At 57.3% G+C, this 16840-nt stretch overlaps 1 protein-coding gene across 2 annotated transcripts in view; it reads right to left on the reverse strand.

The window, feature by feature from the left end:
- Wnt7b (Wnt family member 7B) overlaps positions 1–16840 on the reverse strand; it is a 46889-nt gene that overhangs the window by 26893 nt on the left and 3156 nt on the right. Inside the window, exon 1 of one of the 2 annotated variants that reach the window (XM_006980279.4) lies at positions 15391–15845. The exons of the other annotated variant lie outside the window; for it this stretch is intronic. Coding sequence (XP_006980341.1) covers positions 15391–15473 — 83 coding nt within the window. The 5' untranslated portion in view covers positions 15474–15845. Of the gene's footprint in view, positions 1–15390; positions 15846–16840 lie in introns of those variants that run through there. 2 annotated transcript variants of the gene reach the window in all.

The raw sequence follows: 16840 nt of genomic DNA on the forward strand, positions 1-16840 counted from the left end.
TTGACACGTTTCCCCCAGAGACTCAGGAGAAGCAAGCGGCACCGTGCAGTGAGATGCAACCTCACCGGTCCTTCCAGGAATGCTAACCAATGCGCGCCCACCAGGATCCCTGTGAGCAAAACCGAGAAGCTGTAAAAACCGGCTGCGGGCGAGGAGGTGGAGGAGCAGAGTCCTCCCGCACCACAGTCACTGTGGGCAGCAGCAGTTTGGCAGAGAGTTAAAAGTCACCCAACAAAGCTGCCCGGAAATTCCATTTCTTGGCATAGATCCAAAAGAGTTGGAGACAGGTGTTGAAACAAAACCTTCTGTACGAATGCTCCCAGCAACACTATTCACAGCAGCCAGAGGATGGAAATAACCCAATTCCCCATCGACGGATGAGTGATCGAAAACAAAAATGTGGTATGTCCATGCCATGGAATATTATTCGGCCATAAAAAGGAATGAGGCATGCATTCATGCCCCAATATGGAAAAAAGTTCGAAAACATTATGCCATGAGAAAGAAGGCAGACACAGAATCCCAGATGTCACCTGAGTCCGTTTAAAGGTAATGTCCAGAATGGGCAAACCCGCAGAGATAGAAAACGTGTGAGAAGTAGGGGATGGAGACTGGCTGCTGAGCAACTGTGGAATTCCCATCTGGGCGATGGAGCTGTGTAGGCTGATGGTATTGTGGCGCTATGAAAACCCGAGATACCACCCTTCTGTGGCTTAAGATGGATAGGGCAGTAAATTTTTTTGATGTGCCTCTCAACCACAATTTTTAAAACAGCTGCAATGCACAGGACTCTACACACTTCAATGTAAAAGGACCCACCGGAGGTAGGCTATCGCCCCATGTGGGTGCTGGTGCCGCCAGAATGGGAATTCCAGCCCCTCAGCCCAGTTTGTGCCCATACACTCTCACCAGCGGGTGAATCACAGGCTATCAGGAGCACAGTGACCAGGTACAGTCACAATCTGAAGCCAACACCAAACTTGTCTTCCTTTGCGCTAGCGGGAATCCCACGGACGGTACTCAGCACTCGCCTCTGACGCCAGGCTCTGTGGGGTCTCTCCTGACATACCAACCCTGCAAGGACTCTGCTTTGCAGGGGTGAGTGCTCAGAGGGGTTGGGGAGCTTGGGAGGCCTCCAGTCCCACTCAGAGCCCTCACTCTACTTCCAGAGCTCAGGGGCGGAGGCTGAACTAGGCATTGGGTAACTAGGCATTACCATGCAAAGCTGTGAGCCCTGGGAGGAAGACCTTGGAGAAGGGGTGAGGAATGGGCTGCCTTCCTTCCTTTTGGGGGGGGTTGTTTTTTGTTTTTTGTTTTTTGTTTGTTTGTTTGTTTGTTTGAGACAGGGTTTCTCTGTGTAGCTCTGGAGCCTGTCCTGGAACTCGCTCAGTAGCCCAGGCTGGCCTCGAACTCACAGAGATCCGCCTGCCTCTGCCTCCCGAGTGCTGGGGTTGAAGGCGTGCGCCACCACCGCTTGGCACCTTTTTTTTAAAAAAAAAAAAAAAAAATCAAAGGTTTTATTTATTTATTTAGTGCTTGTACGTGTGTGGATGTGCCACAGAACTTGTGTGTGGAAATCCGAGGTCAACTTGTGAGAGTCTCTTCTCTCCTTTCTCCGTGTGGGTCCTGAGGATCATGTTGTCGGGCTTGGAAGAAGCACCCGTATCCACTTAGCCATCTCCTCCATCCTTTTTGGGGGGGGGGGCAAAAGGAGACAGGGTCTCACCCTGTAACCCAGGCTGACCCTGTACTCGCTCTATAATTCTGCCTCAGCCCCTTTAGTTGGGGGTTGTGGGAGAGTGCCACCCTATCAGGCTAGGCCTTTTGAGTTTTGTTCTCAAAACCCAATCTGAGCCACCTCCTTGCTGAAAAGCCCTTCATTATTCATTCATTCATTCATTCATTCATTCATTCATTCATTCACCTGGTTGCAGTTCTCCATACCATAACCCCTGGCACCGACTGATCAGATCCCAAGCTCCTAGAGCAGGCTAGACCCTGGCCGATCCAAGCCTTTGGGACAGGGGAGTAGGCTGCAGGCAGAGCCTGTGAGTGGGAAACATGGTTAAAACTCTAAAACCTAAGCAGCCGGTGCCAGCAGAAGGCTAGTGGCGTGTGGGGCCTTGCCGAGGCTGTTGGCAGCGGGATGAGAGCATGCTAGCACCCTCAGCAGGCCGCCCTGCAGGTGCCCCCCCCCCCCGGCTCTCACCCCACATGGGGAAAACCCTCTTCCCAGCCAGCAGCTGCCTGCTCAGGTGTCCAAGTGACCAGACCAGGGAGGCCTGTGAGCAGAGGAGCCCGGCTGGCAGGGCGGTGTGCCTCTGTGGTTGACTTTTTCTGTGGAAAATTTCTGTTCTGGGCTTGTCCCTCCAACTGCTCAGGGGCCTTAGGACATGGGCAAAGTGCCAGGAACGGTGGGCCACACTGTGAGCCTACAAACCTTCCTCGCCTCTGGCCTGGATCCGGCTCCTAGCAAGAGTTCAGAGGGGCTGTAGATAAGACCTCCAGGCCCAGGCCAGAGGCCAGCAGAGGCCAGGGGCCACCTGAGTCTTGGGATGCCCAGCTCTGGATTTAGGCTGGGCATCATGACAAGGAGGACTGCCCTGGACAAGAAGACCTTTCTATCTACCAGCTGCCTAAAGGGATGGGACTGTCTTCATGACAAGGGTCTTGAAGAGGGAGTGGAGGGCAGAGGAAAAGAGCTCAACCTTACTGGCACTGCCCCAGTGGTGGATACCAGGCTACAGACACCCAGCCCTCTAATGCAGTGGCTAAGGCCACAAATTCTGGTGCTGAGAAGCTCTGTGGGAACCCTGAACATGCCTCTTCATGGCAGAGTGGGGGGAAAACTCAGGCACATTCCCTAACCCTGCCATGAGTCAGTTTCCTCCTCAGTAAAAGATGTGCGAGAGCAGCCTGGACACATGACAGAGCTGGTGACGAGAAGACTCGTTGGGGGCACATAGGCACTCACACCACAGCTGGTATGAGGTGACATGTGGTGTGTGCGGTCATCTCTATCCTCCAGGCCTGAGGCTGGGGTCACTCTGGTCCTTCACTGGACCCACATGGTTGACGCACTCCTGGCTCCACCAGCCCCTCTGGGATCAGCAGGGCACCGTACCTACAATGGAACCCTGAACCAATGAGTGGTCACTGTGGTCTCCACGCCCACCCAAGGGGCCATCCTCAAGGCTTCTCCTCCCTCCAATCTAGCCAGCTCACTCACGGTCCAAGAACCGAGGGAAAACAGTATCAGTGACCCCAGCCAGTACAATGACCAACCACCAGAAAAGGTGTGGCCATGCACAGGGGCAGGCCCCTTCTTCAGGCCAGGCCTCACCCTGGGGTCTCCTCCAAGTAGACCCCCTCTCCAACATCCTTGGAGTGCACCAGCTCACATTAAAAGGCTGGGAGCGGGGAGGGTGCTCCCTAGGATCAGGACTGAGGTAATCTTGTTCTTACTTGGTGTGAGGGACACTTACACTTCCTTCAGGAAGGAAGTCCTCCAAAGCCTGCCCCCCCCAGGGGGCGGAGCAGAAATCTATTCTAAAGCCCTCATGCAGAAAAGACCTACTGTGTGCTAGACTGAGCTGCAGGTCCATTTAATGTCCCTCTATGAAAACATCAGGGGCCAAGTAGGATACAAATTGTTTTTCTTCTCCCCACAGAGGCCCAGAGAGGTTTGGCTTCCTGAGCTGGCAGGAAGGCAAGGAGTGAGGAATGCAGCCCACTGCCCCACGCCTCAGTGCGTGAACGAATGAAGGATCTGTAAGGGGATGAAGGCCTCCAGCCGAGCATCTCAGAGGCACTGACACACAGCAGAGGCCCCTCCCAGGACAGCGACCTGGCTTGTGGCTCATGTGCCAAGCTGAGTGGGGCGCCCTCAGTGCGGCGGGGCAGTTGATGGCTATAGGGGAGTCACGGGGTTCCCTCTCTTCATCCTGGGTGACAGGTCAGTGAAAACCATGTCATTTGCCTTGTCCCTTTCCACTGAAATGGCCAGAGAGAAATGGTGTCATGGCTAGCTGCAGAGATGGCCAATGGAGCAGTCCCTCCCACCCAGAGGAAGCTTCTGGCCACCTTCAAAATCCACGGATGTGTCCTCAGGTGGTCACAGAGCCGGGCTTCTCCATCCCAGTATTCCCTTTAAATCTCTACCCACAAGAGCAAATAATAGCAAATACCCATAATAGCAGTGACCTCTGCAGGGCTCTTCTCTCTGGCCCGAGCCTTTCCCGCACGGGACCAGGCTGCCCCCAGGCTGCTGGGCTGGGACAAACACACAGGAGGGAAGTGATGGAATGTAAAGACTAGCACAGGATCCAAAGACTGTTCAGAACCGGAACTGAGCCCACCTTGGCCCGGAGACTCTCAGGGACCTGGCACTCCTCTCTGAGAAGCAGGCGTCTCTTAAGAACTCCCCCAGGACAGGACCCTTGTCCCTCTTGTCCCGCCACTCTCGCCTGCTCCAGCGCCTGGCCTAGCCCGGGGCCCTGTCTGCACTGCACGCAACCTGCTCCATCTCAGGACCTGGCCCAGCCCTCCCAATCTCAGACACAGCCTCTTGAACAACCGTCCTCGCTCCATCCTCCCTACCCTGTGGCGCCAGCATTAGGCCTCTCTCTTCTCCCCGCTGCTCCGCTTTCAGATCTGCCCTCCCACCGCAGACACACCCCCTCCTAGGCATCGCATCTCCAGCCCCCTTGGGATCCCTGGACTCGGTGTGTGACCCTAAGTCCCGTCCAAAGGCCATTTGCAGCAGGCTCTGCCTCTTGCCTGCTGCTGAGTCCCCAGGGCACGTATTCCCCATCTCTGCCAGGTAACTGACTAGTCCTAAAAGGGCACTGGGTTTGAAATCACCCACTCCACTTTCCTGCTCCAGCCCTGACTCTGGAAGGTAGGGACAGGCTGGTCTAGCTTCCCTCTGGGCCCCCCAGACTTGGCCCAGCCAGCTGCCCAGCTGCCCAGCTGCTCAGCAACTCCAGCCCACGCTCCTGGCCCAGGGCACTTTGTAATTCTTCCTTCTTGGGCATCCTCCGGCAAAATATTTGAAGAATGTTCTAATTATCTATGATCGGCCAGGAAGGCGGGCCTGGGTCCACTCATCCAGGAAGTAACTCAGCAAATCCCCTGGAGGGTGGCGCTGAGCTCTCCCTTGGGTGGGCAGGTGTGTCCAGGGCTTTTCCAGCCAGTGAGGGGCCCAAGGGCTCTTTCCAGACTCTGGAGCACAGAGGGGTACTCGGGCAGTGGGGGTTGGGGGGTACTGGTTGGGAGACAGGGCTAGAAGAACCTCAATGTTCTTGCCAGGTAAGTAGGGACAGGAAAGTCTCCCCAGTGTAGACTCCAATGAGCCCCCAGATCAGAGTCCCCCTGACACACAGACATTAGCTACACAGTGAATTAGATAAGACTGACCAAAGAGAGCTCACCCAGGCCAGAACTGAGCACAGAAGGTCCCCTTGGCAGGTCTTTAGAACAGAACTGGTCAGAGTGGAACCCAGCAGGTGCCAAGGTCACTGCCTTCAGCCCCCTGTCCTCCCTGTGGTCCTCTGTCGTCCTCGCTCCGGTCCTCCTTCAGCCTTCCCTCTGCTGGTAAACCCAGCTCAGAAACATGGGCAGCGCGTGCGGCTCTAGAGCTGTGTTCTGTTTCTCCCCCTGCGTCCCTCCTCATCTCTCTCTTTCAGGGTCTCAGGTAGCCCAGGCTAACCTCAAAATCACTAAGTGTCTACACTTAGGACAACAACAAACTTCTGATCCTCCTGCTTAGACCTCGAAGATCTGGGGGTGCAGGTGTGCACCACCTCAAAAGGAAAGTACCTGGACCCAGGTGAGGCCCTGGAGGGAGCGTCAGAGGGCAGATCTAGCCTGGCCATCCAACTGGCCCTTTAGAATGCCCTGAAACAGAAACTGCGCCCATAGACAGGAAGCCGAAAGCGTCACCCACCCAGTTCGTTTCTCTCGCTGTTCTAGCCATCCTTGAAGCCCAAACTCACAGAGGGGGAAACAGACTGAAATAAAGCTAGAAGAGCCCTGAGGTAGCCAGCGACTGGAAAAGGCTTAGGGCAGGTACCTCTGGGGCTCTGCTTGGGAATTCAGCCACCCCAAAGCTCCTTCTCTAACCTGCCTGGGCCTCAGTTTCCCATTTGAATATCAAAGGGCTGAGGTGAAAGTCAGGATACCCGAGGCTAGATCCTACAGAGGGCCTCTGTGGCTGTGGGGACTAGGCTCCAGTCCTGCGCAGTTTCTGAATACTTCTGACCAAGCTGGGCCTCAGTCTACCCATCTGTCAGGAGGGCGTACACTCGGCCATGGTTGGGTCTGCTGTAGGCAGCCCTTCCCCTCCGGCATGGGTCCCACTTGCTCCCATCTTTCCAGGCCACTGCTCCCCTCAGCTGCTCCTGGTGTTCCCGGGCAAGAGAGTAGAGATTCTGCTAAAGGCTTTCCCACCCTTCCACATAGCTGGCATTCCATCCAGGCTTCCTGGGACCCCACCCTGGAGAGAAAGAAGGCAGTCTGGGAGAAAGCAGGCGGTGAGCAGGAGGCCTGGGTAGGCTGGGGCTGCTGGAGATAGGAAAGCCACAGCCTCAGAGTGGCACATAGAGGCATGGGCACAGGGGTCAAGGGGGGCTGATGGACTCACTGAGCCCTTACAGGGGTCATTTTAATTCCAATGACCTCCAACTTCAGACAGTTCAGGACCTCTCCTGCCACAGTAACCTAATGGACCAAGTCTTGGCCTTGGGAAGGGCACCCTGCCCCTCCGACAGTCAAACAGGACTCCACACCCAGCTCACTGCCCCCACCTCCAGGAAGCCTGCCTGACCCTGCTTCATTCTCCCTGCTGGCACGGCCATGTGTGGCAAGCCTGGCACAGGGGCTGAAGTGGCTTCTCTCTGTCCTTTACCCCTGGCTCTTCTCTTTGCTTCCCACAGTACAGGTGGAGATCGCCACATCCAGAGATGCCAGGGCCCCTGAGGCTGTGAGGCTGGCTGAAGCTCAGCTGGAGCTGAGACCCCCCATCAGCCCAGCACGGCGCTTACTACACAACCCATGTGATAAGGGGTGCCCTGAAGGCATGGCTGGCCAAGACGCCAACCTGAGACCCAGCAACAGATGGACAGGTGGGTGTAAAAGGTGGGAGGGAGCTGGCAGGGCCCCGCTGGCCGACTGCCAATTTGGGAGTCTAAACACTGGATGGCTGAGCCAGCACTTCCTGGGACACTCTGGGCGTATTCTGAGTTTTAAGTTTGGGGACCAAGTCCCACACACAGAGGATAGCGAGTCACCCTCTGTCTACAGACCTCAAGGCAGGGCTGAGCTCTTACCCAGTATAAGGTGGGAGACAGAGCCTAGAGAGGAGGGGGGGCCCGCTGGCCACACAGCACCCAGGCAGTGTGAGCCTCAGCCAGGGACCAGACCCAACCCTGCTATCTGCTATCATCACAGCTGGGGACCTGTCTGAGTCAGAAGGCCCCTGGGCGCGGCTCCCTGGTCCCTCACCTTATGGCTTTCTCCATGACCTGAATGGCCGCCCCAGGCAATTGCCGCAGAAATCGAACGCCCTGGGAAAGGAGTCACTCAGTCCCAGGGGCCAGCCTGGCTAGGAGTTCATTCTTCCCATTTTTCCAGAGGAGGCTCAAAGAAGGGCAGTGTTTTGACCAAGGCTGAAGAGCAGCGTGGTACACAGATAAAGCCAAGTCGTTGCCTCTGCCTCCTTGATACCCTCCCACTGAAACTATGGCGAACCCGTTACTTCCGGCTACAGGAATCCCCACCTTGAAAGTCACAGGGGAAGATGGGGCTCAGTTCTGGGCTTGTAGACTTGCCAGTACACCCCGCCTCCTCCCCCCACCCCGCCCCTGCACTGCTCTGTGAGGGGTCCAGAAAGAAACACAGACCCGCAAGCTGCCGAAGGGCAACACCGGCCTCTCATCCTATGCGGCTTCATAGGCGGCAGGGCTATCAATCACACAAAAGGAGGGCTTCCCTCGGGCGGACTCATTACCACGGACTCTACTGCAAAGACACCAGGAAGGCAGCGCAGAACCTCAGGCAGGGCCAGGAGCCTCCCCCCACCACCACAGGTACCACAGCCTGAAGGGAAGCTGTCCAGCCCTAAGATCGCCCGCCCCCGCTGCAGGAGGATAGGATAAAAATCTAAGCACTTTTCTCCCTGGTCATCCTGAAGGCTGTGTCCCTGAGGTCCCTCATGCCATGAATCTCTGTCTTAGAGCTCTGGCAAGGTAAAGAGAAGTTAGAATTGTCAGGCCCTGGCTAATGCTCTCTCCACACCGCCTTACCTGCCCAACCAACTCCAGGCTCTTCCACTTCAGTCTTAGGCCATGATGTATCTCAGCCCAGCCCATCAGAAGGTCACCCTGGGAGGGTGAGTTGCTTAATCTGATGTTCTACCCTGTGGTAGGGCCACCGAAGGGAAGACCAGCCCTGCTTGGCCCACAGCAGCGTATATGGTGGCTTAAATCCATCCCTCCCCCACCAGCCAACCTGGTCTATAGGGACGCAGCACGTCCCGGGAAAACAGAGATGAGGGAGATAGCAGGAGGAAGGTGGCAAGTCTGTTTCCGGGGGGGTGTGGGGTGGTCAGCAGCACTTGGAAAGTCCCTGCACTCCCTGCCAGAGGTGAAATCACCCCAGAAGACTTAGGTCCCCTCCCGGAAGGTGTTCAGCCAGCCCTCAGTTCCTGCTTCAACCTGTGTCCCCCAGGCTGGGAGGGATGACTTCTGATGCTTCTCAGGTCACCCTACACTGGAAGTCTTTCCTGGTTCACCCCTACTGCAGGTAGTCAGGGCCCCTGCTGTAGGGCTCTGTGTCAACTCAGAGGAAGGTGGACTGGAGGGCTGAGATAAATAAAGGGAGTGTGAAGAGTCAACTGAATGGGCGGGGCTAGCTAGAGGGCGCCTCTAGAACCCCCTCAGATGGGAAACCGAGATCTAGAGAAGCCAAGGGTACCCCAAATCCAGGCCCAGCCACATCTGAGAGCGTATCATCAAGCACATACTGAACCTACACCCAGGTCTCAGACTGGCTTGCTGGACCTACTTTTCTTCCTGTTAAAGCTGGCCTCAGATTTGCTGGAGCAGAGCCAAGACAAGCAGGGCCATCTCCACATCCCCCAGGAGCATCGCATCTCTGTCCCCAGGACTCAAGCAAAAGCTAGCCCCCAAGTTGTTGAGGAAGCCTTTGCTCGGGGACCAGGGACTCCTGGTCCACAGGTCTTGCAACCAATCCTGCTCTAGTTGGATTCTTCACCCTATATAAAATTCATAACTTATAAAATGTAATGAACGTGGGAGGCAACAGTGTTGGTCAGATGCTAGAGGCAGCGTGGACCTGAGTCATACAAACCTGGGTTCAAATCCAGCCTCAGAGGCCTGATGGCCCCACCCTCACATTCCTATGCCAGAAGTGGCTTGGTTTAGCCCTGTGCCAGCAGCCAGGGAGCACAGAGATGCAAGAGCAGACTCCAGACAGGCTGTGCATGCCAGGACCACAGGACAGGTCCTTCTGGAAATGTGAACCCTGGGGCTTGTGTTCTCAGTCTGGAGTCAACAAGACAGCTGGTCCATTCTCATTCTGAAGACTATTGTTTGAGACGGGCCTCGGTATGAAACCCGGGCTGGCTTTAAACTCATGATCCTCCTGCCTCAGCCTTGTGTGCCAGGATAAGAGGTGTGCAGCCCCAAAAGGACTTTTAAAATCTGTTTTACCCCCAATGGCCTGCTACTGGGAGGAATCTGGACTCCCACCTGTCCTCCGCCTTCCAGGGACCAGGCCACCTGTAGCCGCTTCATCTGGGTTTGGTGGCGGCCTTCTGAGCACAGAGAGATCAGGAAGCCCAATGGGAGAGGGTTCTGGAAGGTGATGGAAGCCCTTAAGTATCACCTGATAGGATTCCCAGGGATTCTGGCTTTTCTTCCACTTATGTGCTATGTGCATGCCTGGGTGATCACCGTGGTTCCCAGCCCCGCTCCAGCCCTTGGAAGGCTTGGCAACCTATAGCTGTAGTACTGGCTAGTTTTTATATCAACTTGATACAGGCTAGGGTCATCCAAGAAAAGGAAATCTTTATTGAGAAATGCCTCCCTAAGACTGACCTGTAGGCAAGTCTGCGAGGTGGTCCCTTGATTAAGGATTGATAAGGGAGGGCCCATCCCACAGGGAGTGGTCTCTAAGAAAGCTGCAAGAAAGCAGGCTGAGCAAGCCAGGAAGAGCAAGTCAGGAAGCAGCACTCTTCCACGGCTTCTGCTTCAGTTCCTGAGTACGGTTCTTGCCTCAATGGTTTTCTTCCATGGATGGATCTGGGATATGTAAGCCAAATAAACCCTTTCCTCCCCAAGTTGCTTTTGGTGATGGTGTTTACCACAGCCACATCAAACCTAACTAAGACAGCTACCATGGCCTCGCAGGGGCCACTGCACTCCGGCATCTCCTGCTCCCAGTCTCTGGCATGGTTGCAGCGTACCTGCATTGACGCAGTCATTCAGCCACACCCCTAACTGCTTACACTGTGGGCCCAGAGCACTGGATTGCCTGGTATCATGCTTACATCTACTTGGATGCCTCCAGGACCAGGAAGCTGTCTCCGGGACAGCAGCAAGGTTGGCCCAAGCCTGGGGATCCATACTCAAGGGCAAGGTGACTCTAGGTGGGTAGGGGGCTGGGGGGAGGGGCAGGCTGAGCTAGAAGACAAGGAAAGAGAGAGAGCCTGGAGTGCACCTGTACCCACCCCCACCCATCGGCCAGCCTGAGGGGAGGCCCCCAGCCCCACACCAAGGAGAGAGGACAAACGGCCGTTTTGTCCTTGGCCAGCGGGCGGCCTGTACTACACAATGACCCTTTCATCAGGCTGAGGGAGCCCTGGGCCGGGGTTTCATCTGACAAGGGAGGGCGCCAGCCTCTTGTCCCCCTGGGAGGGGAGCTGAGCCCTATCCCAGCCGGGACTCAGGACTGTGCAAAATGGAGGTCTCCAGGGAGCCTGCTGGAGCTGCTTCACCTGCCTGGGAGATGGAGAGGTTAGTGGGCTGGCTACGGGCTGCACGGAGGGGCCCTGCTCTGGGCGCATCCCCCCGACCCTCTGCGGACAGGCAGCCTGGGTCTAAAATACCAGTATCCATCCCAGCCTCTCTGCCACTACCACGCTCAGAACACTGGCTCAAACCCCAGCAGGGCACCCATGTCCACCAGGATACCTGCAGCAACATAACCCTGGTCCACGTGCCCCTCCAGGCCAGCCTGAGGCTTGGAGGGAGGCTCTGCAGGAGAGTTTGAGGGTAGAGCGGCAGAGGCGGGAAACATCCTTTCTAGACATCTCCCTTCATCTCCCTTCGTGGTAATCACCTGCCTCACTGCACTGGTGACAGCTGGCTGTGCCACCTCCCCCCTCTGGGATGGATCACGGCGAGGAGAGCCAGCCATGTGGGGGCTAGAGCCAGGAGGGCAAGATGATGACCCGGGGCCTGGGGGACCTCATCTCTCAGGACACCAGTGCTGTGTCTGCCTCTCCATTTCCATGGGGACCCGTGGGAGGATGTGTCTGACAGCCATGTTCTCTGATTCAGGAGTCTCTACTGGGATCTTCCTTAGTTTGGCCAAAACTCTTCGACCTTTAAAAATCCTGTTTAGATCCACCTGCAGAATGCCCTCTAATACACCCAAAGAGCACACCATTCCCTCCCGAATGACCGCTCCCTCTACAACTCCCTCGGTGTCACTAGAGGCCAATCCCACCCGCTTCCTGCTACCCAAGAGCCACCTGTCTCCTGAACTATCCCTTACATCAGGATCTGCACTGAACACGGGCCCTGAATCTTCTCTGAGTGCTCCAGGCTGCCCTGTGAGGTTTTCGTGACCTCCATAGAGTCTCCCTGAGCAGAGGCGTTAGTTAGGGTCAGGATACAGCCAGGCGGGGAGAGGTAGCACTGGGATGAAAACCCAGATTTGGCCTGCCTCATGGTCTCCAGGACGCCAAGGAAACCAGGTTAGAAAGGGTCCCACGCTCTTCCCAGCTTTCCCCACAGCCAAAGCCCTCTGCACACACAGGGGCTGGAAAAAGTCCACCCCAGGCTGTACCTCACTCCCCTCTCAGCTGCTGAGTCTTACCATACCACAGTGGGTTTGGGGTAGTTTTCTGTGGTTCCAGGGGCTCCAGCTGGCAGGTTTCCTGGGAGTTACGCTTGCCCTCGGGTGTTCCAGCTCTTACCCTGTGGTGCCAATAGTGTGTCATATGCTTTCAAACCCAGAGACAACTGGGTCTGACCTGAGACTTCTTTCCCCTGTGCCCGGTGAGGAGACCTGAGCCCAGACAGACATCACCCTCTAGGTGACCTGTCCATGTTGGAGTCCTATGACCCACACTGCCCCCCCTGGACTGTGATGCCACAGGAGCAGCCTGATTCAGCGCCCATCTCACCAAGGGTCATGCCCACAGGGCTTTTAGGACTGTGGTCAGCACCACCGGCAAAGCCACAACAGGAGCCAGGAAGAGGCCTGACGGGGCCTGGGGAGGACAGTGGTGAGCACCCTCTGCACCCCCAAGCCAGGTGGTCGGTGAGTAACCATCCTGTCACCCATGACTCACTCGGCTCCCCAGAGCAGGCGGTTACCATGACAGGCTATACCGGAAGACATGGGGGGGGGTCATCACAGACAACTACCACATCTAGGACAGGGAGGCCAAGAACGGAAGGGACCTGCCCTTACAGTAGCCCAGGCTGGTTCTGGCTCCAGGCTGGGGCCTGGCCCTGACACCAGCTGACCCAGCACTCCAAACCCTGCTTGTGGCCTCACCTCCCATTTGCCTTCCCTTGGTCCCTTGTGGTTTCCCCAATTGGCCCCCACTCTCCAACATGGGTAGAGGTGGTCAGAGCTACTCTCCCAGCTGGGTCGCCCTTGATGTCTGATGGGAGCTCAGGGCCCTTCCAGGCCAGCACACCCGTCCAACATGATCAGCAGCAGGGGCCCAGGCATGTGTCTGGGATTCACTGTGTTCGGATGATAGCCCAGCATGGGGAGCTGGGAGAACAGCCCAGTTGAAAGGGGCAGGATCAACTGTTGGCCGGTGTCTGTGATCCCAGCAATGGGATGCCTTCTGGAAAGTTCTCTGGAACAGAACACAGCCTCCACTCGGGGCCCCTCCTCGCTGTGGCATCCTCTGGGACATTCCTGTAGTGCTAGGAGGAGGGTGTCTCACACTGACCCCTACCACCTTCCGGTTAGCAGAGTTCTTCTGCACTGACCATCTAACCAAGTTCTGCCACAGGGGTGCCTGGACCGTGGTGGGCTAATGCACCATGCTTTCATTCTAATTGTAGAGGCCCGTTCCCTCCCAGGCATCTTAGGCAGCCAACCCTGTGATACCCAGCAAGGTGAGGAAGGTCCAGCATCACAATCGTGGGCTCTCTCTCTCTCTTTCCCAGGAACAAGGCTTATGAAGGGCCGAACCAGCGCTTTCTCCCCATAGCTGAACACCAGGCAGGACTAGTGATGAGGAAGGAACCTGGTCTGCCTTACCACCCTCCCATCCCGCCCCCCACCGCACCCCCAGCTACCACCACTCATGCTGGCCCCAGCTCTGGCCTGGACACATGTGAAAATCTGTTCCCTTGAAAGAATTTCAGCCCCCAGAGCTGGCACCGTAGTCAGGGACAAACCTATGTGGGTACAGATGGTGGAGGTCACCACAAAGCTGGAGTGGGCCCTCCAGGAGAAAGCTGGGGGCCTCAAAGGTACACTGGCTACCATCTGCCAGAGCGCCCTGCAATTGCTGAGCAGCAAATCGCTCTTACCACCCTCTCCTCTCAGACCCAGCTCCTGGCTTCCACCCCTGGACACCTCCCCAGGAACACCAAACCTCAGCTGCTAGCTTCCCCAAATGATCTCTCAGAGTTAACTGCAGGCTCTTCAGCAGGGCTGAAGACTGAGATGGCCAGGATCTGGGGAAGGGGAGGTCTCAGGAGCCCCAGAAGCAGGAGCCTTGGAGTCCTTGGCTGATCCATTTCAAGGAAGGACATCAGAAGCAGGATTCTTTTGGCCAGGTCCCCACTGATCAGGCGGTGCCTACGGGCCCAGCGCCCTGCCCCGGGAGGCCTGCTACTCCCCACCCCAGGCGATGCCTCCGCAGCCAGGGCTGCCGCCGGGCTTGGAGCGCTCCCTCTGCCCGGACCTTGTAATTATGTTCCACAGCCGGGGAAACCGCGGGCCTCGCAGCATCTGGCTGCGGTTGCGAACTTTTGTTTCAAGATGCGCGACTATTTATAGAAGGAAAACTGGTAGGATAGTAATTTCCTAGGAGCTGGAGGAGAAATTGGCCGCGTCTTTATTAAAAGGGGTGGGGGCGGGGCAATTTATCAGGACTGTGGCCGCGGGGCGGGGAGGGGGTGGTGCAGGGAGCGGGAAGGCGGCTGCCGCCTCTGGCCGCGTTAGGCGACCCCGGACGTGGCCCGCGTGTTAAGGAGGGGGCGGGGGAGGGGAGGAGAGGGAGAGGGAGCGCTGGCTCTGAGGTTTAATCAGTAGCATCCAGCTTCAATTCCCCCAAACGGCGGTTCCATAAATCAAACTTCTTTTTAAATCGGAGGCCAGAGCATATGCGTCCCATTAGGAATCGGGCGAAGCCACGGCTGTGAGGACGCGCCCCCTCGGCTCGCAGGGCCGCCTTGGGCCCTGCCCGGAGCTTCCCGTAGCCTGGTGGGCGCTGCCCAACCCCTCGCTCGTGCGCCCTGCTCTGCGCACTCCCTGGGCCTTGATACCTGGGAGCTCCGCAGCCTGAGCGCGCACAGTGCGCGCGCCCTCCTCGCCTCCAGGAGAGGCATCTAGCAGAACAGGGGTCAAGGCCTCCAGGAGCGGCAGGGTGGCGCGAGTGACCAGAGACTTCGGGGAACAACCACGGCGCGCTATCTGGTGGGGCGCAGCATGCACGTGTCTGCCAGTGTGTGTGCTGGGAAGCAGATGTGTGCGTGTAGCTCTCCTTAGTATGGCACGCCACATGGGTTAATATGGCCTAGGGAGAAGGTCTTCCGCTGATCCAGGATCCTGCTGGGACGCGAAGGAAATCTTCACGCCCACTGGTTAGCTGCGACCCTTGCGCTCGGTGCACAGAGCCTAATCTTCAAGAGCTGTCTGGCCGCTCTAGAGCCACCTTTTCTCTGACCCCAAAGCTAAAATTGCTCATTGCCACAGCTGCCCCCCAGGTGTTCTACATCGGCGGCTGAGGCCAGCAAAGTGACCCAAAGGTCCCCAGCTTCTGTGTACGCAGGGCACCCAGCGGCGCACCCCGGGACCCTCTTGCCACCTCCCCCGCCCTCCCTCCTACAGCAGTAGTGGCTAGAGGCTACCCTCTCGCCCACCCCACCCGCCATCCGCGGCACTCACAGGTAGCTGCCGCTGGACAGAAGGAGAAAGATCTGCGGGCAATAGACGGAGACCAGCGCGCTGCGCGGCGACAAGAGGAGCATGATGGGCCGGCGCGCCTGGCTGGGCTGGACAGGCCCCACCCGCAGGGCTCCTGCGCCAACCGAGGCTGGGGTCTCCGCGGCCCTCCCTGATGCAGGGCAGCAGCGCTGGGCGCTAGGGGCCAGGGCTCGGGGGCCGGGGGACAGTGGTCGCCCGTGTCTCGACGCCAGGACCGCACATCGTGCTGTATCTGGGGCAGCAGCGGGCGCTGGGGCTGGAGTTCGGGGCGGGGGCCCGGCGGGGGACAGTGGGCACGCCTTAGCGGCTGTCTGGCCCTCTGTCCGTCTGTCGGTGCGAACGGGCTCTGTCGCTCACTCTGGCTCAAGTCTCCAAGTCTCCCGAAGCGCGCAGCTGCCATTGGACAGGCCGCCCCTACATCCGCCTCCTCCGCGGGCGGGTTTTTTTTTTTTTCAAGGGGAGGTTGACCAGAGTGTGCAGCGGGTGCCGCCCCCAGGGTTTGCCCAAGTTGCCTTGGCCGGGATACCCTCGCCACAACCTTTGGCTAGAAACACCGCTACTGAGAGCGCATCTCCGGGAGGCACTGCGCGGAGGCGTGTGCGCCTCTTAGGGGCTGTGCTCAGCAACGTGTGCTCATGTGTGCATGCATGTGCTTGCATGTTCCTGCAGGAGCATGGGCGGTTTAGGAGCCCGCAGGTGTGTGTGCACAGATGCCCTGTGTGTGTTGCCCCTCTGCCTGCATGCAGCTTGGTTAGGGATGGCTGGGTGTGGGTCCCGCTCATTGCACCTGGGCCAGCCCTGCTCTGGGGCTACAGTCTGGCGCCTAAACCACCCCCTTTATGCACCTCTTTGGAGAAGAAGGCAGGAGAAGGCCCCCGGAGAGGGCACTCACTTCTAGCTTCTTCATCTTTTGCTCTTCTTTGAGGAGTTGGTTGGGATGGGTGCGGAGAGATTCTTCTAAAGAACCCTCCCTATTCTAGTAAATATTTTTCAGAGCCCACAAACAGATTTTGGGTCTCATCTCCTATTTCTGCTGAGGCTGACTGTATTGGAATGTACTTATATAGAGGCATATGTCAGCTGTGAGAAGTCTCAGAACGGGGGGGGGGGGGGGGGCTGCAGGAAAGAGGGGGCTGTGTGTGGTACAGTCCTGGTCCTGAAGAGTGGATCTTTGGCTCCTGGGCTTGGCCAGGCCATTCCTGGGCATCCAGGAAGCAGGAACCTACCTCCCTTACCTGCAGACCTCCCTGTCCTTTCTTTGGCCCTCTGGTTCTCCTGACCACAACAGCATGAATAAGCCCAGGGCAGGGCTGGTCCTGACATCTCTGTGACCTTAGTGGCACCTTGGCCTCCTCCAGGGCAGCAGCTCCATCCGTGGGGACTTTAGGTCAGGCATTGTGACTCCCTAATG

This window comes from Peromyscus maniculatus, chromosome 20, assembly GCF_049852395.1.
Source record: "Peromyscus maniculatus bairdii isolate BWxNUB_F1_BW_parent chromosome 20, HU_Pman_BW_mat_3.1, whole genome shotgun sequence".
NCBI classification, from domain to species: domain Eukaryota; kingdom Metazoa; phylum Chordata; class Mammalia; order Rodentia; family Cricetidae; genus Peromyscus; species Peromyscus maniculatus.